The following is a 23,969-nucleotide window of genomic DNA, read 5'->3' as shown; positions in this document are numbered from 1 at the left end:
ACAATATTAATCCTATAGCTTGAGGGTTTAATGGCACCACAGCCTACTTCCTCTAGATGGGGGAAATGAGAATTAACTGGTATAACAAAGGCTTAAATCTATAAGATTACTTATAGATTGTAAAAGAACAAGTATTATTCAAGCAGAGGGCAAGATGGACATGAGTACAAGCCCCAACTCCATGCCTAACTAGCTGTGTAATCTTAAGCAAGTTATTTAAACTCTCTGAGCCTCAGTTTCTTTCTCTGAAAAATGAAGATGATAATACGCACCTCACAGCTTTGGTTGTACAAGAATATGTAAAATAATATAGATAAAACATTTGGAAGTATATCTGGTGTTCAATAAATAGTAGCTGTTAAATCCCCCATCCCAGGCATTTATGCAGCACCAGATACCTGGGTGCTAATCAAGAGAGGCCAGACACAGGTAATCCAGAATCTAATCATTTCTTCCACACATAAAATTAGCTATTCCTAAGAAATACTCCAATAATGCCTCAAATTTTCTAATATATTATTCTGAATTAGACATATTTTTGTAACCCAAGCTAATTCAAATACAAAACATACCCATGTAGAATAAAGGAGTTTTTCAAAACTGTGTGTTTTGACTAATTCGTGGGTCCTGAAATCAATTTAGTGAGTCTCAATCAGCATTTTTTTTTAAAACGGTATGGAATGGAATAGAAGAGAAAACACCAAGGTGTACATAATACTTTAGTTGTGTGTATATGGGGTCATGATATAAAACACATTTCCAAGTGTGGGTTGTGGTCAGAAATTTTGAAAGATAGTAAAGTAAAATCTTTCTCAGGTAACCAGACCCTCTATATTAAGTGAAGAAGATAACTAAAACTTTGTTATTAATTTATTATCAACCATATATGTGGTAGGCAGAATAATAGCCTCCATGGATGTCCAATATCCTAATCCTTGGAACCTGTGCATATGTTACCTTACTTGGTAAGAAACTTTTCAGATACAATTAAGTTAAGGACCCTGACATGGGGAAATTATCCTGTATGATTAGAGTGGGCCTAAGCTAATCACATTTGGTTCTTAAAAGCAGAGAACCTTTTCTCTGGAGATGTGACTACAGAAGGATGGTCAGAGAGATGTAACATTGCTAGCTTTAAAGATGAAGGAAGGTGACCTTGAGCCAAAGAATATGGGTGACATTTAAAAACTTAAAAAAAGCAAGAGAATATATGATCTCCCAGAGCCTCCAAAAGGAACTAAGACCTGCCAACACTTAACCTACAGAGACCTGTGTTGGGCTTCTAGACAAATAACTGTAAGATAGTAAATTTGTGTTGCTTTTTTTTTTTAAGATTTTTTTTTTTTTTGATGTAGATCATTTTTAAAGTCTTTACTGAATTTGTTACAATATTGCTTCTGCTTTATGTTTTGGTTTTTTGGTCTCAAGGCATGTGGGATCTTAACTCCCTGACCAGGGATTGAACCTGCACCCCCTGCATTGGAAGGCGAAGTCTTAACCACTGGACCACCAGGGAAGTCCCTGTGTTGTTTTAAGGCACTAAATTTGTGTTCATTTGTTACAGCAGCAATAGAAAACTAATACCATATAAATTTTATTAACTTAAATTTCCTCAAAAACCACAGGTCATAAAGTGTAGCTCAAAATCAGGGGATAAAAGAGAGAAATGAGAAATTATAATAAGTTTGTAGATCTCTAGGAACAAATAATTAATAGTTTAAACAATGTAGCAAAAACTAGAGGATACAATTCTTACCATAGGTATCCATGGAATATCTGAAATGTGGGAAAAACGTATTTACATTCTTCAGTTCTTCCATAGTTAGATCCCTGAACTTGTACTGAAGAGAGAAAAATGAACACGGAATAAGAATAAAATTATAAGCAACAGAACAATTACAAATTAACATTTAACTGAACACTTACTATGTGCTAGGCCCTGGGCTCTGAGTTTTACAAACATGAATAGTATTTGACTTCATTCTTTTAATAATGACCCTATGAAGTAGGCAGGGCTTATAACTGCTTGACTTTATAGAAGATGAAAATGAAAGCTAGAGAATCAAAATAACTTGCTGTGGTAGATAGCAAGTTAAGTAGTGAAGCCAGAGCTCAAACCCAGTGCCTGGGCCTTTAATCACTATATCAAATGCCTCCAAATACTTCCTGAAGGCTTAAGAAGTAGGGCAGGATGTAGCACCCCTGTCATCACTGTAAGATCCACCTCTCGTGCCTGAATATCTCATTCACTTGAGACACCCTGAATTGCCCTACCTGGTACCGCAGCTGGGTTTCAAAGGGAAAACAGAAAGCATGCAAAGGTTTGCAGTCAGGTTGAGTGACCTGCCTCCTCATTCATCCAGATGTAGTCTCAGAAATACTACCTTGGTTGCCCTGTGGGCAAAATCATTTAACTTCTTTGAACTTATTTTCTCATTCGCAAAGAGAAATTATACCCACCTCCTGGACTTGTGCTAGGCATTAAATGAAAAAAAAAAAAGTATGTTAAGAGTCTATTACCATTCTGAAAATGAAATTAAGAAAACAATTACGTTTACAATAGCATCAAAAAGAATAAAATACTTAGGAATAAATTTAACAAGATGCAAAACTTACACTCTAAAAACTACAAAACATTGTTGAAAGAAATTAAAATAGATCTAAATGAATAGAAAGGTATCCCTTGTCGATAGATCAGAAGACTTGATATTGTTAAGATGGCAATGTTCCCCAACAGATTCAACAATCGCCAATCCATATCAAAATCCCAGCTGACTTTTTTTGCTCATTTGCAAAAATTTACGAACGGACCTTAAAATTCATATGGAAATTCAAGGAATGCAGCCAAAACAATCTTAAAAAAGAATTAAAAAGAGCTTCCCTGGTGGCGTGGTGGTTAAGAATCCGCCTGCCAATGCAGGGGACACGGGTTTGAGCCCTAGCAGGGGAAGATCCCACATGCCACGGAGCAACTAAGCCTGTGCACCACAACTACTGAGCCTGCGCTCTAGAGTCCACGAGCCACAACTACTGAGCCCATGTGCTACAACTACTGAAGCCAGTGCGCCTAGAGTCCGTGCTCCGAAACAAGAGAAGCCACCGCAATGAGAAGCCCGGGCACCGCAACAAAGAGTAGCCCCCGCTTGCCGCAACTAGAGGAAGCCCGAGTGCAGCAACGAAGACACAATGCAGCCAAAAACAAATTAAAAAAAAAAAAGAAGTCGGAGGATTCATACTATAATCAAAAAGACAGTAACAAATGTGGGAAAGGATGTGGAGAAATCAGAACCCTCATATACATACACCACTGCTGGTAGTAAAATGGTGCAGCTGCTTTGGAAGAGTTTGGCAGTTCTTCAAAAGATTAAACACAGAGTTACCATATGACCCAACAATTCCACTCTGAGGTATATACCCAAGAAAAATGAAAACATGTCCACACAAAAACTTGTGCACAATTGTTCATAGCAGCATTATTCATAACAATCAAGAAGTGAAAACAATCCAAATGTCCATCAACTGATGAATAAAGTGTGACATAGCCATAAAATGGAATATTCAGCCATAAAAATGAAGAACTGATACATACTTGGATACACCTCAAAAACATTACACTAAGTTAAAGAAAACAGACACAAAAAGCCACATATTGTATGACTTGTATATAAAGTACCCAAAATAGGCAAATCCATAGAAACAGAAAGTAGCTTAGTGGGTGCCTAGGGTTGGAGGAGACTGGGAGAAAATAAAATAACTGCTAAGAGATCCTATTTCCTCTCTCTGAGTCTTAAGTTTTTCACAGGCAAAAGAGATATAGCTCTACTGCCTGCCAACTTCAGCAGGTATGTATGAAGATCTCATGATTAACATATGTAAAAGTGAGATATTAAACAAAATATGTATACAATAGTAAGTACCGACAGGAAACGATGAATCGACAAAGCATACCTAGGTTACAGAAAGGCCTCTGAAAAGAGCTGTCTACAATTCACATTAGAGCCTAGAACGGTACAGAAAATTAGAGGGAAGGAGGAAGGTCATTTTAAGATGGGAAAGAATTTGGCAGAAGAAAAAGTGTATAATTAACAACTTGAGGACTAGAAACATCTCTTACTCATTTTTATTTCCCCATAGCATTTAGCACAGGGTATGGCTTCAATAAATGCAGGCTAATTGGATGGGAGTTAGCAAAGAGGCAGATTTATATGAGTAGAGTGGATATAGAAAGCAATTATGATCCAAAGGACTGAGCATCTATCACTAAGATCACTAAAACTAAGAATCGATCAGTATTAACTACAGCAGGGTAAAAATGAGTCCCAGATTCAGTGAAAACAAAAGTGAATGAAACCATCCCAACTCCAGACACTACACAAATGTACAAAAGGCTGCATTGTTGTCACCTGGAATATATATTTATTATGAACCAAATAATTTTTGTTTTGTCTTCTATTTGATGTTATAAGCTGTTTTCTACATCCTTAACATCCTCTGAGAATGTAATGATTAATGGCTGCATAGGGCTATATACCAGAACTGATCTAACTGCAAAACTGACATAAAAGTTTGTCAAAAGCACTCTTTGTTAGGGCTTGAAAATCCAAACATCACTACTAGTCGAATATGTGATTTGCCTTTCTGACGAAAAACACCTATTTTATCTGTCCTAGAAAAATAAAAAGCACATCATTTTCACTATATATGAAACAGAGTATCTTCTTAGTGTAATATTAAGACATATATTCCATTACTGTTCCTATACCACCTAAGAGAAGCTTGTATAACATTCTCCAAGGAATATGCCTCAGACAATGCCATTTGCTTAAAGGGTGCAGGCAGGGAACTAAAGAGGAAAACTGGCCCATGAGATTCTAAAACTAAAGCAATTATACTATCATAAAAATCAGTTGAAAAATTGAGGAGTTACTAAAAGTTTAACTTTATCCACTATACTACAGTATGTTTATTTAGTAGACTGATACTTACGAACATCAAGAGTACTCCTGTATGACATTGCTCAAATGTTGGACACCCTGAGGAATACTTTGTGGCATCATTTTATTAAAAAAAAAATTAAACATTAATGAATCTTACAGATCAAATCCAATCCTATTATTTCATAACTGAGCAAATCGAGGTTAAGTTACCTGTCCAAGGTAACTTGGCCAGGGGAGTGGGAAATAGGAATTAGGGAACCAGAGAAGTTTTCTAAACTTAATATTTAATACAACTAAAGAATATATATACAGGGCTTCCCTGGTGGCACAGTGGTTGAGAGTCCACCTGCCGATGCAGGGGACATGGGTTCGTGCCCTGGTCCGGGAAGATCCCACATGCTGCGGAGCGGCTAGGCCCGTGAGCCATGGCTGCTGAGCCTGCGCGTCCGGAGCCTGTGCTCCGCAACGGGAGAGGCCACAGCAGTGGGAGGCCCGCGTACCGCAAAAAAAAAAAAAGAATATATATACATATAAACATATATGTACATATATATACATTTTGAAGAATAAACACTCAGGCACCAACTCACCCATGTTTGATATAGAACAGTGCTGTCCAACAAAACTTTCTGCCATGATGGAAAAGATCATTATGTGTTCTGTCCAATACAGTAGCCACAAGTGGCTACTGACACTTAATATGTGGCTGGTGTGACCAAGAAACTCATTTTTAATTTTATCTAATTTTGATGAATTTAAAGAGCCACATGTAGCTAGTGGCTACCATACTGGACAGCACAAACCTTTCCAATTCTATTACACCTGTCCGGGTGCTCCTTCTCTTAACCATTCAACTGCCTACCTTAAATTGTGTGGTCACACTCCTTTGCTTTTGCCCTCCATAGTTTTTATCGCATTTGTGTGCGTCCCTAAACACCACACTGTTGTTTCGTTGTTTCTTGTTTTAATCAAAATATAATCTTGCATATAACCTCCAATTTTTTTCACTGAATATAATGTTTCTAAGATTCACTTGTATTGTTGCATGTTGTAGTTCATTCATTTTCACTGCTGCATAGTGTTTTCCATTGTGTGAATGAGTACAGAACAAATTATCCTTCCTTCTGTCAATGAACATTTGGGTTGTTTCTACTTTTTAATGATGAGTAATTCTGTGAATGTCTCTTGCTTCATATATTATGAATTCTCTATGGTAACTACCACAGAGTTTAAAATTCCCATTCATCCACATCCTCCAAACCCTTTGAAATGACCTTAATTTATGACAATCTAGTGAGAGAAAATGGTGTTTTACCATGCTCTCAATTTGCTTTTCCATGGTTACTAATGGGTTGAGCAAACATTCATTTCCCTGATTCTTCTTTTTTTAAAAAGTGATTATTCGTGTCTTTTGTCCAATTTTCTATTGGTTTTAATATTGATTTGTAGGCTAATTTATATATTCTGGATACCAATACTTTGTCAATTATGCATTACAATATTATTCTCCAAGTTTGTATTTTGCCTCTTCACTCTCTTCATGGTGTCTTTTTATACATAAAAGTTCTTAATTTGAATGCAATCAAATTTATCACTCTTCTTTGAGTATTTTACGTCTTGTTTAAAAAATGTTTGCATACTCTGAGTCCATGAAGATTCTTTCCTACATTTATCTCTATACGTTTTAAAGCTCGTCTTTTACACTTGAATCTTCAGTCCACGGGGAATTTTTATGTTTGGTCAGAGGTAAGGGTCCAATTTCATTTTCGCCTGTATAGATAATCATTTGTCTCTGCATTCTCCTTTCTGTAGTTATCTGCAATGCCTCTTCTGTTTTATATCACATTTCCAAACACGTGTGAACATGGTTCTAAGCCCTCTAGTCTGTTCCACTGGTTAATTTGTCTGTCCTACACCAACATCACACTAAGCCTCCATTACTAGTCTTGACATCTGGTAGAGCAAGTCCCACACCTATTCTTCTGTAAAAATGTCAAGATTATTCCTGGCCTTCTGCCCTTCCAAATGATTTTAGAATCAGTCTGAAAAGTTCGCCAAATACCCTGTTAGAATTTTGATTGGAATTGCATTGGCTCTATAGATCAATCTGGAGAGAGCTGACATCTTCACATCCATGAAGCTGGAATATTTATCTAGGTTGGAATACTTATTAGGTTTCATTTGTTTTCAATAAGATTTTTCATGTTCTCCTTACAGTTGCTTGATTTTAATGTATTGTTCACTTCACAAATGTTTCAGCAGTAAAATTATTTCTAAGTATTAAGTTATTATATTATTTGCCTACCTTGAGGGTTAAGGACCTTTGGAAATACCTGCTGGACTAACGTGTTTCTAAATGGTCTCCTTAATTTACACATCCAACAGACATTTATTAAGCACCTAAGTGCCAGACTCCATGCTATGCACTGATGATAAAAAACAAAAACAAAAACCTTCCTCAACTATACTGGTCCCACCCTTGAGAAAATTATTGTCTCTCTTTTGTCTTTTTCCTGCATTCCAGTTCCACCAAAATTATGAAGTTCTTTTTCTATTCTCAGCTTTAGCAATTCTTCCCCCTGGACAATACACCATGCTTCCGTCACTGAAAAACTTGATAGAGTGGTTCTTTTAATTTCATGTTCTCTGAAGAGGAGACAGGAAGGGTGTAATCCTAAGGACGATGATACTTCTCTTCCTACAAGACCTACACACCTGTCACAGTAGATAAAATCATTCAAATCAAGTATATAAACAATTTCAATCATAAGGCTTCAAAACCTCGAAGGGGTGTACAAACTGCCCCAACAAAGAAAGACACAGGCAAACCCAACTAAAGAGAGAGCAGTTTATCTTGAAAGGAAAATGTAATCAAAAGAACCAGAAAAGTATGTGCATGTATATGATTCATATTTAACTGCTGCCATTACATTTTGCTACTGTTTTATTCTGAATGTATCATGTCTCATGCTTCAATAAAATTTTAAACAAAACAAAAAAACGGCATAAACGTACCGTTTCCGCATAGGGAAGTTTTCAGAAGCATTATGAATCATATAACTAAGAAACTGGTGGAAAAGGTGGTTGCCTCAGACTGTACACTGGTGGGGAATCAGAGAGCCTGAACTAAGAGCCTGGTGTAACATAGAAACTGGTGTTAGTCATGCCCGAGAAACGCAGGTCAGACTTCCGGGTCAGCCCTCCACCTCAACCTTTCAACATTACGAGGATCTCTTCCGGGCCTTCCAACCCTGTCTTCATTCTTAAGTCTACACAGGTCTTTCATTCACTGCACACTCAGCACTCCGTCGTGTCAGGTTAGGTGATGGGAATTCTACAGCACTCTCTGCCATCAGAGTTCACCGCCCGAGTAAGGTTTGTATGTAAATAATTACTCCACGATGTGATAATAGATATTTCTGAAAGTAAAGGAGGTAGTGATTCTGTTTCTAGGGAGTGACATCTGAGTTGAGTCCTACAAAGGATTAGCCACGCGAATCATAAAAAAAAGGGGGTGGGGTGAGGGCAGGCCATTTCTGCAGAGAGAAAGGCATGGTTAAAGGGACTGGCGAGGGCTGGAAGCTGAGACCAAGAGAAGCTGGTGGCGTGAGAAGGTCTCACAGCGGGTGGAGGTTGGGGGATCTCGGATTTGCAGGCGAAGCCAGAGCCCCGGCCTCGGGAAGGAGAGGTCCGCGCCCTCCCTGCGGCCACTCCCCGCAGTCGGCTTCAGGCCAGCCCACCCCCCGCTCCAAGCCCCTTGACAAACCGGGGAAACGCCCCAAGGAGGTGGCCCGGCCAGGGGTGGAAACGCCCCCAAGCCCCGGCGCCCCAGACCCTGCCCGGCGGGCTGGCCGCACCTTGCCAAGCAGTCGCGTCACACCCTCACTGTTGAACTCCATCTCCAGCCAGGACCGTGAGTCGGGTTCTGAGACCCCAGCCCGGGAATCTCCTTCCGCACTGTCCTGGACGGGGGCTGCCGAGGATCAAACTTCCCGAGCGGTTCAAGGCCCCGCCCCTTCCCAGACTCGAAAGTCCACCGGTGTCCAACGCCCTAGGCTCAGCGAGGCTCCGCCCCGAGTCGCACCACCGCTCCTCCGCGAACCCCGAGCGCGTTCAGAAACGCGTGAGCGCCAAGGAAACCACGACCCAGCTTGCTGGAGGGAAACTTGGGGACATCGGTGAAGACAGGAATAGGAAGGACCCGAGGAGAAGCAGTAAAGGAGGTAGAAGATATTGGCGCTGTTCTGGGAGAGAGTTTCGAGAAGGATATGATAAATTCAGTAGAGTATCGAGAAAGATCAAGAAAGACCCCAAATTGTGGTTGGATTTAGGAAGGAAGAGGTAATGGAGCTTCAAAAGAGAAATTTCGGGGGGGCTGGATAGGAAAACGGACGCAGGAGGAGAATTGTCAGAACTGGGAAATAAGACAGCCGAGAGAGGGTGGTGTGCCTTTGGCGGGGCGGGGCAGAGCATAACAGCGTTGGTGGCCGAGAGAGGAAAAAGTCAGGCAACAGAGTTTGAAGACAAAAAAGGTAGATTGGTGGTTAATGTCATCTGGAGAAGTAAGACGAAGAGATGCAATTTGCGGGCCTTGTTTGGTTTCCTTGAATGAGTTACTTACCTGCTTTGCATCCCTGGTTTGAGCCAGTGGGCCTAAAAAGTCCTGGGAGCTGGCTATTGTAACTGTCAAGAGGTTGGGTGGGCAGGAAGGTGATTGTATTTATAGGAAGAGCCAAAGGTAGGAATGCTGTGATTCTATTGGGAGAAGAAAGCGAAAGACTGGAAGGAGCACTTATTTATTCAACAAACTTTTGTTGAGCATTGGCTACTTGCTAGATATTGTCGGGGAGGAAGAAATTTTCCTCTATTCTTCTAGCTTCCTCTGGCTGTCTAAGAAGTAAACTGACACCAGACAGAATAATAGGAGAAAATCAAACAAAAGTTAATAGCATGTATACCTGGGAGAGACCCAGGAGAACTGAGTGACTCGCCTTAATGGCCGAAGCCCTCACCTTAAATACCATCTTCAGCTATGGCAAAAGAGGATGTTGGGGGTTGTGGTTTGAGACTTCAAAGGGGAGAAAGGCAGTTCACATGGAGGAGGTAAATACTTGGTAAACAAATGTTTGCTGGCCCTTGCAGAGACTAGGTGACTCTGATTTCTAGGCTCTGCCGAGTTCCCGCCACCACACCTATCCCATATTCTTTGCAGATATCTCTGGTGACACCTTAATTAGGGGAACGGGCCTTCTCTCTAAATCCTTTTAGGCAGTTAGGGGGAAGTCTTTGGGGCCTTAAAAATGGACATCCTAAGTTAACCCTCCTGCCAAAGAGACACGTTTTAGGGTGACAAATTTTGCTCCCCTGCAATATTTTTCTAGGTCTGAGGATACTGCAGTAAACAAAATAGACAAAAGTATCAGCAGTCCTAAGGCTGTCATTCTTTTATTAGTAGAAGGAGAGCAAAACAATAAAAATAGTAAGTAAATTAGACCGTATGTAAGAACTGATTAAGTGTTGTGGGGAATAATTTTTAAAAGGCAGGTTAAGGAAGTGAGGGTAGGTCTCCTTGAGAGGTGAGAAAGTAAGCATTCCATATTAGAGGGCAACCAGAGCCCTAAGGCAGACGTGTGCTTGGGGAGAGTCAAAACCGCGGGGAGGCCAGTGTGGCTGGAGTCCAAAGAAGAGGTGAGGAAGCAGAAGTAGGCTACGTCAGAGAAATAAGGGGGAGCCACAGATGGTTTAGGACAGTGATTCTTCCTGTGTGGTCCCCAGACCTGCAGCCTCAGCATCACCTGGAACTTGTTAGAAATACGGATTCTAAGGCCTCACCCCAGACTTAACAGAATCAGAAACTCTGGGGATCAGGTCAAGCAATCTGTTTTAACAAGCCTGGGTGATTCTAACCACTATAAGAACTTTGCGGACAACTGTGACTCTGGCTTGTCAATGCCCTCCTACCAGAGACCATCAGGAACACACCCATACTTAAACAAGTTGGGTTGATTACCCCTTCCGGTGAGGGAGCAGATACTGTGGAGAACCACTGGGACAGCTGAGTAAGAGTGTGGAAAGAACCTATTATAGGATTTGGGCTCTGCGTGATTTGGGAGAGGGCTTAAGGAATCAAAGCTTTATTTTGGATTGGGTGCTGTCAGAAGGCAGGGACAATTCTATGATTGGGTATCTCAATATATATTATCTCTCAGATGGGTAAGTTAGAGCAAGTTTAAGGCTGTAATTGGTAGAGAACCAGTAGTCGCATTAGCAGAGAGAAGAGGATGTTTGGGTATTTCCTGGGTTGCACAGTGACCTTGTTTTTGTCTCTGCTTAGAAGAAATTATGACGAGGCCTTGTTTGGTCTCATTTTATCATGGTCTGAGTGACCCTGTCTGATGTCAGTGTTCTGAGATGGTTTATATCCAACAGGAGACAACAGGAGCCTGGCTGTGAGGGCCAGGTCAGCTTGTAGCAACACTGAGACCTAGCTAGGTCAGTCCGGTTCCCAGATGCAAGGGGCTGCTTTTTTCTTTCTTAGGCTTTTGCTCTGAGAGAGAGGAAGCCACTGGAGGGTTTTGAACAGAGGAGTGACACGATCTGACTGAGCTGAAAAAGAATAAGTCTGACAGATGAGTTGTGAAGAGACTTGGGGTGGGGGGTGGGGAGTGGAGAGTGGAAGCCGGGAGACAAGGTAGGAGGTGAGATGGTTGAAGGATAAGAGGCTTGTTAAGAGCACCTCAGCCAGATCTAACACACCTCAGAAACTTCGAAACTTCCAGAGATTCTAAGATTTAACAGATCCTATCAGAAATCCATTAATCAAGGAAAAGCTATCAAGTTAGAAGTAAGGCCTGAACAAGGTTCTTCCATCTTTTATGAAAGAACCTTTTATGGAAGAGGCCTTCCATCCAAACCACCAATTCTCTTCTGGTTTAATAACTACGGATGAATTATAGGCACTAGGAACACTCTACGCCTGTTGTGTGTGTGTGTGTGTGTGTGTGCGTGTGTGCGCACGTGCACACACGTGCATGTGTGTAGCTATCAGTTCCCATGTGGAAGGTACATTGCTAAGAGTTTTATGCGCTTCATTGCAGTTAATCTTCACAAAACCCTAGATGGAATTATTATCAATTATTATCTCACTTTTACTGTTGAGCAAACTGAGGTTTAGTGAAGTATTTCCTATTTCCTTGTTTCTGATATCCTGTTGAATAAGAGATGTATTACTGACAATGTTCTGGGGAGAAAAGGTTACAAAATTAAATATACATACCAGTTTTAACCCCACTTTTGGGAATTTGTCTTAGAGAAATAGAAGTACCCAGGATGTATGCATTATACAAAGATGTTAATTATATTAAAAGAGAAAAAAAGTCCTCAGGCTAAGAAATGGGAAAAGTGTATATTCTGCTCCTTTGTTTATAGTTTGAGAAAAAACACAAGAATGGTTTTTCTTGGTCCTCTGCTTCTGATCTCTGTTTATACTCTTTGCTTTCATAGTTATGTGTCCTATCAGACACATTGTTTAGGGATAAAACCTCGGTATTCTGAATATCAGACAAATGTATCCTTATCATTTACTTCTTTAAAAAAAGTTTTAATTGTAAAATACACATAATGTACAATTTACCATCTTAACCGTTTTTAAGTATACAGTTCGGTGGTATTAATTACATTCGTAATGTTTTACAGCCATCACTACCATCTGTCCCATAATTCTTTTCATCTTGTAAAACAAACTCTGTACCCTTTAAACAATAACTTCCCATTCTTCCCTCCCTCCAGCCCCTGGCAAGCACCATTCTGCTTTCTGCCTTTGTGATTTTGACTACTCTAAGTATGTCACCAGTGGAGTAGAGAGTCCAGAAACAGACCCTCACATATATGGTCAATTATTTTTGACAAAAGTGCCAAGACCATTCAGTGGGAAAAGGACAGTCTTCTCAGCAAATGGTGTTGGGAAAACTGAATATCCATATGCAAAAATGAAGTTAGATCCTTATCTAATACCATATACAAATACTAACTCAAGATGGATCAAAGACCTAAATGTAAGCCCTAAAACAATAAAACTCTTAGAAAAAAATGTAGGACAAAAGCGTTATGACATTGGATTTGGCAGTGATTTCTTGGATATGACACCAAAGACATAGGCGACAAAAGAAAAAAATAGACAGATTGGACCTCATGAAAATTTAGAAATTTTGTTCATCAGAAGACAGTATTGGGAATTCCCTGGCGGTCCAGTGGTTGGGACTCAGTGCTTTCACCGCCACGGCCCGGGTTCAATCCCTGATCGGAAAACTAAGGTCCCACAGGCTATGTGCAGCGTGGCCAAAAAAAAAAAAAACCAAAAACACAAGACAGTATCATTTACTCTTTAGATGTGTGGAGCTTATATTGTTATTCATTGACTGACAGCATATGCTGCATCTCAGGCCATCCTTCCACAAATGTCCTTTGACCTTGTGAAATGAAACTGCAATCTTTCTTTTCTTAAACTAGTTCTTTTTTCTCAAGATTTTATATCGCCTCTCAATTTTCATGCTCTGTCTGAACTGGCGTGCTTTTTTTTGGTCATTTTGCTGCTTCTCTGGTTAAGTAAAAAATTGGCAACGTGCAAGAGAAATGTGTCCAAGAAATTTTGTTTATGACAATCACAGCATTGTTTATGGTGATAAAAAGTTGGGAAAAAAATCTAAATGCACATTGTGCCTGTTACTAATTTATTACCTTTCAGTTCCAAATACACCATTTATTGCTTGCTCTGCTATTGTGGAGCTGGACCTTTTAAGCATTTCTCTCTTGCTAGTGGGCACAATGTTAAGTTTTGTCAATAGAGGGCCTGGGGGTGATACTGCAAGGAGGAAGAGACTTCCTCCTTCCAGTGTGCTTTTGTTCTTGGTCCTACTGTGTGGCTGCCAGTGGCATGAGTCGGGATATCCAGTAGTGCTCACCTCTGTCGAATTTCAGTGGCCCCTGTGTAGGGTGCTTTCCATTGAGTTTCAGTGGCGCTCCTGCTACTCAATGAGTTCTACCACCCCCAACAAGGTGGCTTCCCAGTACATTCTACTGGCATATTCCCAGAGGGTAGATTCTCAGCAATGATCAGTAAGCTTGACAGACACCCCCCATGGAGACTTCCCAGCAAATTCCACCAGCATCTCAGAGGGTGGTGCCCTACGTACCAGGCTCGGCCTACAGCAGCTCATTGGATATCCCTACCATGACCACTACTTGTCCAAGTTTTGGATCTCAACCCTGGAAGGGCAGAGACTCTTTCAAGTTTATTCCTTCCTTGGATGCTTTGCCTCAGTTCTAGTGGTGGTGGCTGCTCCCTATATATGCTATTCCTGTGACATGTAGAGCTTTCTACCTCTTCCATTAATCTCCTGTTCCTAGTTAATAATTCTTTTTATCGAACATTCTCTGTTCAAATTACTGTGTAGTTTCTATCTCCTGACTAGATCTTGACTGATATACCCATTATTAGGAGAAAGATAAGGGAATTCCCTGACGGTCCAGTGGTTAGGACTCGGCACCTTCACTGCTGGGGCCTGGGTTCAATCCCTGGTCGGGGAACTAAGATCCCACAAGCCATACGGCTCGGCCAAAAAAAAGAGAGAGAGAGAAAGAAGAAATACACGTGGAATATTATACAGGAATTAAAAAAAAATAAGTTAGACTTCTGCTTCTGTCTATGAAGAATCAACTGCTACAGGAGTTGTCTTCTCTCCATAAACAAATAGAAAACTGCATAAAATATATGAAATAATTATTTTCACATCTTGCACAAGGGCCAGCACCAGACTGTGAACTTTGAAAGAAAGGAAACAAGAGATGAGCTTTAAAAGCCCCTGCCTACTGCCCAGAGGCAGTTTTCAGACTGCAGCACAGAGAGGGGTTACCCAAACGAAGCTGAATTGAAAAGAAAGATAGTGGCGTACCAAGGAGGCCAAAGTGCCAGGAATTTGCAGGATGTAGTACTGAAAAGAGGCAATTCCACAGAGAAAAAACTCTGGACATCTCCACAGGGACCCTTGTGAATCTTTAGCTGAGTTCTGTCTGTGCACACATGGGGTAAAATTCCATGAGGCCCGGAAAAGAACCACCCAGAAACAGTAGGCCAAACATTTCTTGGAGCTCCCAGAAGGGCTGCGAGTTGTGGGAAATTCCACCGATCAGAAAGACCTAATACCATTGGCATCAGAGAGAGCGCTTAAAAGGGTCATAACTCAGTAGTGGGGATGATTATCTCTAGAGTAAACGCTGCTCGTGGCCCACCATAACAAAGCTTAAAACTTGCCTCAGAACACTCAAACTGATTGCAGGTAACTTAATTGCATCCCAGAAGAAAACCCAACACTATCAAAAAGAATACAACAGGGCTTCCCTGGTGGTGCAGTGTTTAAGAATCCACCTGCCAAAGCAGGGGACATGGGTTTGAACCCTGGTCCTGGAAGATCCCACATGCCGCGGAGCAACTAAGCCTGTGTGCCACAACTACTGAGCCTGCACTCTGGAGCCCGCGAGCCACAGCGACTGAGCCCGCGTGCCACAACTACTGAAGCCCGTGTGCCTAGAGCCCGTGCTCTGCAACAAGAGGAGCCACCACAATGAGAATCCCACGCACTGCTACAAAGAGTTGTCCCCACTTGCCACAACTAGAGAAAGCCTGTCTGCAGCAACAAAGACCCAACGCTGCCATAAATTAATTAATTAATTAATTAAAAAAAAAAAAGAATACAACGAAATGCAGCCCTCAACACTGTAAAATTCACCATATTAAACATCCAACCAAAAGTTACCAGGCATTCAAAGAAACAGGAAAATATCACCCACAACAAAGAGAAAAATCAACCATTGAAACAGCCCCAGAAATGATAGAGATGATAGATTTGCAGACAGCTTCCTTAAAATGCTTATTATCGATCTCATAAATATACTCAAGGATGTAAAGGAAAACATGAACACCATATGGAGAAAAATGAAAGGTAGAATTAAAAAAAAAAGAGAGAAGTTGAACTTCTAGAGATGAAAAATACAAAATCAAATTAAAAATACACTGTATGGGATTAACAGAAGTTTCGAAGATTAGGGGGAAAGATGAGTGAACTTGAAAAAGACAGCAATGGAAACTATCCAAAATGAAACACAAAGAGAAGAAAAATGAACAGAGTACCAGCAAGCTGTGGGACAGAATCACACTGGTTATTGGTCTAATACACAAGTAGTGGAGGTCACAGAAGGAGAAAAGCGGGGACAGAAAAAGTGTTTGAAGGAACAGTAGCCAAATATTTTTCTAATTTGATGAAAACCATAAGCCCACAGATTCAAGAAGTTCACCAAACCCCTGGTAGAAGAAACATGCAGAAAGTTACACAAAGCAACCTGAAAATAAAATTGCTGAAAATTAGTGAGAGAGAAATTTTTAAAGAGGCAGTTTTCTTTCTTATTTTTCTTAACATCTTTATTGGAGTATAATTATTTTACAATGTTGTGTTAGTTTCTGCTGATTCACTTTTTTATACATACATCCCCATATCCCCTCCCTCTTGGGTCTCCCTCCCACCCTCTCTATCCCAACCCATAGGTGGTCACAAAGTACCAAGCTGATCTCCCCGTGCAATGCAGCTGCTTCCCACTAGCTATCTGTTTTACATTTTGTAGTGTATACATGTCAGTGCTACTCTCTCACTTCGTCCCAGCTTACGCTTCCCCTTCCCCGTGTCCTCAAGTCCATTCTCTATGTCTGTGTCTTTATTCCTGTCCTTACCCTGGGTTCATCAGAACCGTTTTTTTTTCTTTTAGATTCCATATATATGCATTAGCATACAGTACTTGTTTTTCTCTTTCTGACTTACTTCACTCTGTATGACAGACTCTAGGTCCATCCACCTCATTACAAATAACTCAATTTCGTTTCTTTTTATGGCTGAGTAATATTCGATTGTGTATATGTGCCACATCTTCTTTATCCATTCATCTGTCGATGGACACTTAGGTTGCTTCCATGTCCTGGCTATTGTAAATAGTGCTGCAGTGAACATTGTGGTACATGACTCTTTTTGAATTATGGTTTTCTCAGGGTATATGCCCAGTAGTGGGATTGCTGGGTCATATGGTAGTTCTATTTGTAGTTTTTTAAGGAACCTCCATACTGTTCTCCACAGTGGCTGTATCAATTTACATTCCCACCAGCAGTGCAAGAGGGTTCCCTTTTCTCCACACCCTCTCCAGCATTTATTCTTTGTAGATTTTTGATGATGGCCATTCTGACCGGTGTGAGGTGATACCTCATTGAAGTTTTGATTTGCATTTCTCTAATGATCAGTGATGTTGAGCATCCTTTCATGTGTTTGTTGGCAGTCCGTATATCTTCTTTGGAGAAATGTCTGTTTAGGTCTTCTGCCCATTTTTGTATTGGGTTGTTTGGTTTTTTGATATTGAGCTGCATGAGCTGCTTGTAAATTTTGGAGATTAATCCTTTGTCAGTTGCTTCATTTGCAAATATTTTCTCCCATTCTGAGGGCTGTCTTTTGGTCTTGTTTATGGTTTCCTTTGCTGTGCAAAACCTTTGAAGTTTCATTAGGTCCCATTTGTTTATTTTTGTTTTTATTTCCATTTCTCTAGGAGGTGGGTCAAAAAGGATCTTGCTGTGATTTATGTCATAGAGTGTTCTGCCTATGTTTTTCTCTAAGCGTTTTATAGTGTCTGGCCTTACATTTAGGTCTTTAATCCATTTTGAGTTTATTTTTGTGTATAGTATAGGAAGTGTTCTAATTTCATTCTTTTACATGTAGCTGTCCAGTTTTCCCAGCACCACTTATTGAAGAGGCTGTCTTTTCTCCATTGTATATTCTTGCCTCCTTTATCAAAGATAAGGTGACCATATATGTGTGGGTTTATCTCTGGGCTTTCTATCCTGTTCCACTGATCTATATTTCTGTTTTTGTTCCAGTACCATACTGTTTTGATTACTGTAGCTTTGTAGTATAATCTGAAGTCAGGGAGCCTGATTCCTCCAGCTCCGTTTTTCTTTCTCAAGATTGCTTTGGCTATTCAGGGTCTTTTGTAAACAGACACTTTTCATATGATCCAGCAATCCTCCTCCTGGGATTCACCCTAAAAAATTAAAACTTATATTCCCTTAAAAAGCTGTACACAAATATTTATAACATCTCTATTCAAAAAACAAAATCTCTATTCAAAATAGCCCCAAACTAGAAACAACCCTATTGTTCTTTGACAGGTAAATTGATAAACCGATACATCCATACAATGGAATAATATTCCATAAAAAAGAACTAACTCTTGTACAACATGAATGAATCTCAAAAGCATTAATGCTAAGTGAAAGAAGCCAGTGGAAGAAGGTTATGATTCCATTTATATGAAGTTTTAGAAAACGCAAAAGCAGATCAGTGGTTGCCAGGGGCCAAGGGATTTAGGGAGAAGGGATTGACTGCAAAGGTGCACGGGGAGCTTTTTGAGATGATCACAATTTTTTCTATCCTGATTGTGGTGGTAGTTACAAGAATGACACATTTTAAAATACATATCAACTGTACACTAAAAATGAGTGTGCTTTATCACATGTGATTTATACCTCAATAAAGCTTATTATTAGAAACAAAAAAGGAATGTGTTTAGATTTTTTATCAATTGACCCAGGAGGATGTCCGTGATGTATTGTTATAGGAGAAAAGCAAGTTACATAGTAGCACGTGTAGTGTGATCACCTTAAATAAAACAACACTGAAAAAACCCCTCTGTATCCCTCTATATGTGTAGTGATATTTGCAAGCTTGTAGAGAAGTCTTGGGCAGAAGAACACACACTAAGCTGGTAACACTGGTTACATCATGTGACTAAGAAAGAGGGGGAGAGTATTACGTTTTTCTTTATACATCTTTGGATAGTTTCATGTTTTACAATGATTTATCATGAAAATAAAGGGAATATGAAAATAATAGGGAGATGTGTATGTAGGAGGAACTTTGGTGGAGGGAGAGGTCTGCTGTACCAGTGCAGGGAGGTCAAAGGGATCAAGATAAGGTCATTAAACGTGACAAAAAGGAGATCTTCGGTAACCTCCGAGAGAGCATCTTAAGTAGTGAGGTGGGGGCAGAAGTCAGGATGTGATGCATGGAAGAAAAGCATGGACTGGAAAGAAAAGCTTTGGGTATGGACCACTTGTTTAGGAAGTTTGGTCGTAAAAGGCAGTTAAGAAACAGACAGTTAAGAAGGGAGCCACAGCAACAGTTGGAGGTTTTTGTGAGTAGAGGACAAGGATACTTATGGCTTCTTGAAGGCCAAGAAAAGAGAACCAGGACTTCCCTGGTGGCTCAGTGGTTAAGAATCCGCCTGCCAGTGCAGGGGACACAGGTTCGAGTCCTGGTCCGGGAAGATCCCACATGCCGCGGAGCAACTAAGCCCATGTGCCACAGCTACTGAGCCTGCACTCTAGAGCCCGCGAGCCACAACTACTGAAGTCCGCGTGCCTAGAACCCGTGCTCCGCAACAAGCGAAGCCACTGCAATGAGAAGCTTGCGCACCGCAACAAAGAGTAGCCCCTGCTCGCCGCAACTAGAGAAAGCCCGAGTGCAGCAATGAAGACCCAATGAAGCCAAAAATATAATAATAATAAATAAATAAATTTATTTAAAAATAATAAAAAGAAAAGAAAAGAGAACCAGTGGACAGGAGCTGACCAAAGGAACTGAAGAATGGTATAAAATGGTGGTGAGACAGCCCTTGAGATGGGAGGGGAGGGATTGCAAGGACAGAAATAAAGAGTTCTCATTTCCCTAGAATTCAGTTTTGTTTCATTCACGGCTGTCATAGACCTAGGAACACACCTTTCCCAATCCCTGTCTCTAGTCTAAAGAGCCCAACTTCCTAACAGGCAACTGGGCCCTGATCTGGAGCATCACCTGTGTGACCTAGTGCAGGTCACTCAGGCTCTGTAAACCTCAGTTTTCTCATTAGTAAAATGGGATAAATAATAGTACCTACCTCATATTGTTGTTGTGAGATAACACATTCAAAGAGCTTAGTTTGCTGCTCAACTGCTGGTCTGGGGGCAGTCTCTCTGACCTGTTGTGGCCTGGGCCATATAATCAGTGATGTCACAATGCCCTACTAGACTCCAGCTTCTCTATTAGGGAGTTGCAGATCCTTTGGAGCTACGGACTGGAACTGATATGCGAGACCTCTCCCAACTGAGGGTTTCATGAGCATACTCCTTTGTCAAGATCTTGGTGAATAGTCTTTTGCTGTGCAATCGTGTCTTAGAAATTGTTTTACTTATTACCATGATCGTGCTTGGCTGGATGCTTTCTGTTGGATTTGCATGTTACATGGGCACATTTCCAGAGTTTGTGGTAAGGAGTGACCTTGCCTGTTAATCCCTCGTAGTCAGTCCTGGCTCTGGCTAACCCTCCCAGCTGGCGTTTCTGACCAAACAGGAAAGATAGTTGGGGTCTCACCACTAATAAGAGGTCAGGATGTGGTGGCAACAAAGTTTCCCAGGCTACTTCCCATCCCATTGGGACATCGTTAAGCCTTTCCCCCTCCACTTGGGTACTTAACATCACTTATTTCAAAGCACTATGGAATTTATAAGGGGTCTGGTGGAGACAGTGCCTGACTTCTGGATTTCAGGCCAAGTGGATCAGTGGTTGCTGGGAGGAAAGGGAATGTGGACATTGGTGGGACCTTTTCAGCAGCCCTTCCAGTCACATACAGAGCCAACGAGTTGGGCCAGCTCTGCCTTTGAGTTTCTTTCTTCCTCAGCCTCCAACTCTGAAATGGAAGGAGAGGTAGGCTGTTCAGGAGAGCAAGACACACCTGAGGAGTCGGATTTTGGATGAAGATCTGCAGCTGTGAGTGGGCGTGAAGGTCTGTTGGGCTGGATTCTTCCCTTTCAAGAGAACTCAGTGGCACCCTGAAATCTCAATGGAAAGCTTACATTCCTCTGGAAAATAAAATAGACTGCGGAAGGGGAAAGAATTTGGGGAGTACTGCTGAGGACAGCAAGCCCTGGTTCGAAGATTTGTCAATAACCGTACCTCAGGGGTATTCTTTTCAAAGACTGTTCCATCTATTAACTTATTTTCTCCATGCAAACTCTGTAATAAATTAGACCAGCATTTTTAATGCCCTCTTTGGCAGACGCTGAAACTGGAGTTAGTGTAAATTTGAGTTCAAGTCCTAACCTTGCAACTTCCTAGCCATGTGACCTTGAGAAAGTTCAATCTCTCTGAACCTCAAGTTTCTTCCTCTGTATAATGGAGATGTTCCAGTACCTTTCTGTTTTTGTGAGGATTACATTTGGGAATTCATGTAAAGCATTTATTGCAAAGCTTGACAATTAGCATTTAGTAAATGCTAACTTAACAACTAGGCAAAATAATGAACCAGTCAACAAAGAGTTACTGGTGACTATACTTACCTAGGGCCACACAAACCAACCCATTTGTGAAGCTGGGTGCAAGCATAGATCTCAGGACTTAATACCTCTCTCACTCATTCCACTAGACCAGCCTGCCGATAGGAAACATTAGTAGCCGTGTCCTTTTAGCAAACCATTTCCTGGGTTTCTCAAATCCCACCCCGTGTCATTCAGACCAGTTTTTTCAAAGATGTTCCCATTGTTAAACTTAACTCTAAGAGTCTTAGTAATATGCCAGTTACAGGAGCAGGTTTTCTGGGAAGCTCCTCCAGAAGGCATGGGTATCTATCAAGTCCCAGGCCCATACTAGGAGCAAGGCATGATGGTGGTTCTTTTGTTTGTTTGTTTTCTCAATCTGCCCCAGAATTTCTATGAGAGTATTGGCCCAACAGTCAGACCTGTGTGGGGTGGGGATGCAGATGGAGGCACTGGGCACTTGTTCAGCTTGAGCCACTGCCACAGTGTGATCCTGACCAAACCACTGAAACTATTCTGTGCCTCGGTTTCTCCAGCTATGAAATGGGCATAATAGCCCATCTTCCTTTTCTTCCCTTCTCAGGGAAGTTGATAGGAGGCTTCCCCTGCACGATGAGGGTTTAACTGTGCCAGTTTGCAAAGTGCAAGATTTTTCTTCTTTAAATAGCCTAACAATAGTATTTAAGTAATTGCTTATAGCGTACATACCCAGTCACTCCTCCCAGTTAATCCAGGGTGTGTTTTATTTGGCTTTGTTCACAGCAGTGTTTTTTTTTTTTTTTTTGCATCTGATTGCATAAAGCAAGTAGTCAAAATTTTGGCAGGTGATGAGTTAATAAAGATATCAGCTAGATCCTAACCACACAGAGTCACTAAAGAATGGGGCCCTTCTGCTAAGGGCTCTTCAGCCTCTACACATCTGGCATCCTGGCCAACTGTCCCATAGCTACTCACTCTGATCCCCAAGGTCACAGGAGCTGATGTCACAATTGGTGTCTGAGCTCTGACCACCAAATAGCCATGGCGAGCCACTTCAGGTCAGACTAGACCACGAAGCTCCTCAGCCAGGAGCTATCATGCTGGACCATCCACCATCTGGTCTTGAATGAAGACAGCCCAGTTTCCAGGACTCAGGGAATAGAACACCACACCTTTCAGAACCGCCTGTTTCCCCCTGCACACACCACCAGCTAAGCAAGAAGCCCCACAATGATCGTTGTCTTCTGGATGCTTCTCATTGCAGGAACGATGTGGAAGGGATATAAGTATCCCCCAGGAGGGGTAAATGTGCCTTCAACTGTGTTCTCTCTTCCCACTTTGAAATGTATTCCCCGAGATAAATGAACTAAGCATCAAAATCCAACTTTAGAAACAAATACTCTCTGCTTTATTAAGTTATTGTAGCATACCTACTTCTATTCTTATTCACTATCTACTTAGAGTTGAGAGAGTTCCCTCTTTCATGTGATCTTTTATACATCTTTTCCTAAGAGTCTTTACTTTTTTTAAGTTCTTCAGTGTCTTTCAAAAAAACTGGAGGTATAAAGATATTTCAGGCCCAGACTCAAAGCTGTCTGACAGTGCTGACCTAGTCTCATGCTCATGGGACACTTTATATGTTCAGCCTTCTATACCACTTAGCCCACACCAGCAACCCACGCTTAACTGTCCCTCATCAGGTAAACACTGGTCTGTAAAACGGTTCTGGTGGCAGATGTCTCTTTTCTCTCTCCTCCTGTTAAGACCTTGGATGTTCATCTTTTCTTTGCCTCTTGTCAGCTCCCACACTGCTAAGCCCCTGTGGCAACTGGGATTGGAGGCATTAGGTGAGACAGAATTGGACACAGCTACCCCTGCCTGCCCTTGAGGGCAGCTATCTCAGCCCCACACCCTAGCAAGCACTAGACAAGACCCACCTGACATACTTTTTTCTTCCCAGATTCCGGTGGAAATAAGCAAAGATGATCCTGGTGAAGTAATGCAGCTCTGAAGCTTTCCTGACCAGCTGTACTGTTCCTGTTGGTTTCACATAAAGTAATTGCATACCATTTTGTCACATTTTATGTAACAAGTTACCATACTTTTTTTTTTTTTTTCCAGTTACCACACTTTTAAAGATGAAGACTTGGTATTCTGTTAGCTCAAAACAGGGAGATGGAGGGTCGGGAGGTAGTTGGGTGGATGGGAGTGATTGGGTCCCCTCTGCTTCATAGTCTGTAAGAGTGGCATTAAGACTAAGATACCTACTTCAATTTGTCCCCTATTCTGTACCCTTGAACATAGAAATCCTCTAGAGCTCTTTAGACCTATTTCCCACATAATACCTTTCTCCTGGGTCCAAGGTCCAGGGTCCAGGCAGGGGTGAAAAATGTAAATGTTACAGAAAGGGTTAGAGATTGCAGCAACTTTAAGCCTATTCTCTGGGGGTATTTCTCTGTGGCCTTTTCACAGCTATCATTAAGCCCAAAGCTTACACCACGTGGGGAAAGGGCATTTTCATATTGGGTGCTAGATACTAAACTATACAGTATTTTAATCCTTATAGTAACCTCAGCTTCATTTTACAAAATGGCAGAAATGAAGTTGAGAGGCTTAAG

General features: G+C 41.2%; 1 protein-coding gene and 1 long non-coding RNA gene across 8 annotated transcripts in view; one reads left to right on the top strand and one right to left on the bottom strand.

Moving 5' to 3' along the window:
• The window catches only part of UEVLD (UEV and lactate/malate dehyrogenase domains), a 44,903-nt gene extending 36,012 nt beyond the window's left edge, over nucleotides 1-8,891 (bottom strand). The window contains exons 1-2 of one of the 6 annotated variants that reach the window (XM_079929023.1): nucleotides 8,795-8,891; nucleotides 1,757-1,841 (exon numbers count right to left, since the gene is read on the bottom strand). In XM_079929023.1, the coding sequence (XP_079785149.1) occupies nucleotides 1,757-1,841; nucleotides 8,795-8,836 (127 nt within the window). In that variant the 5' untranslated portion in view covers nucleotides 8,837-8,891. Of the gene's footprint in view, nucleotides 1-1,756; nucleotides 2,198-2,274; nucleotides 2,695-8,794 lie in introns of those variants that run through there. The other 5 variants (XM_079929024.1, XM_079929028.1, XM_079929022.1 and 2 more) reach the window with 5 other exon arrangements.
• Nucleotides 8,892-9,054: 163 nt separating this feature from the next.
• Nucleotides 9,055-23,876, top strand: LOC307190115. Of its 2 annotated transcripts, none has more exons than XR_013829419.1 (3): nucleotides 9,055-9,160; nucleotides 20,739-20,843; nucleotides 23,312-23,876. It is a non-coding gene; the product is annotated as an uncharacterized lncRNA (long non-coding RNA). The 2 variants fall into 2 exon arrangements; XR_013829420.1 differs by having other exon boundaries at nucleotides 9,074-9,278.
• Nucleotides 23,877-23,969: the final 93 nt, after the last annotated feature.

Source organism: Stenella coeruleoalba, assembly GCF_951394435.1.
Source record: "Stenella coeruleoalba genome assembly, chromosome: 8".
Lineage (NCBI taxonomy): Eukaryota > Metazoa > Chordata > Mammalia > Artiodactyla > Delphinidae > Stenella > Stenella coeruleoalba.
The sequence above is the reverse complement of the archived record's forward strand: the minus strand, read 5'-3'. Positions and strand labels throughout refer to the sequence as shown.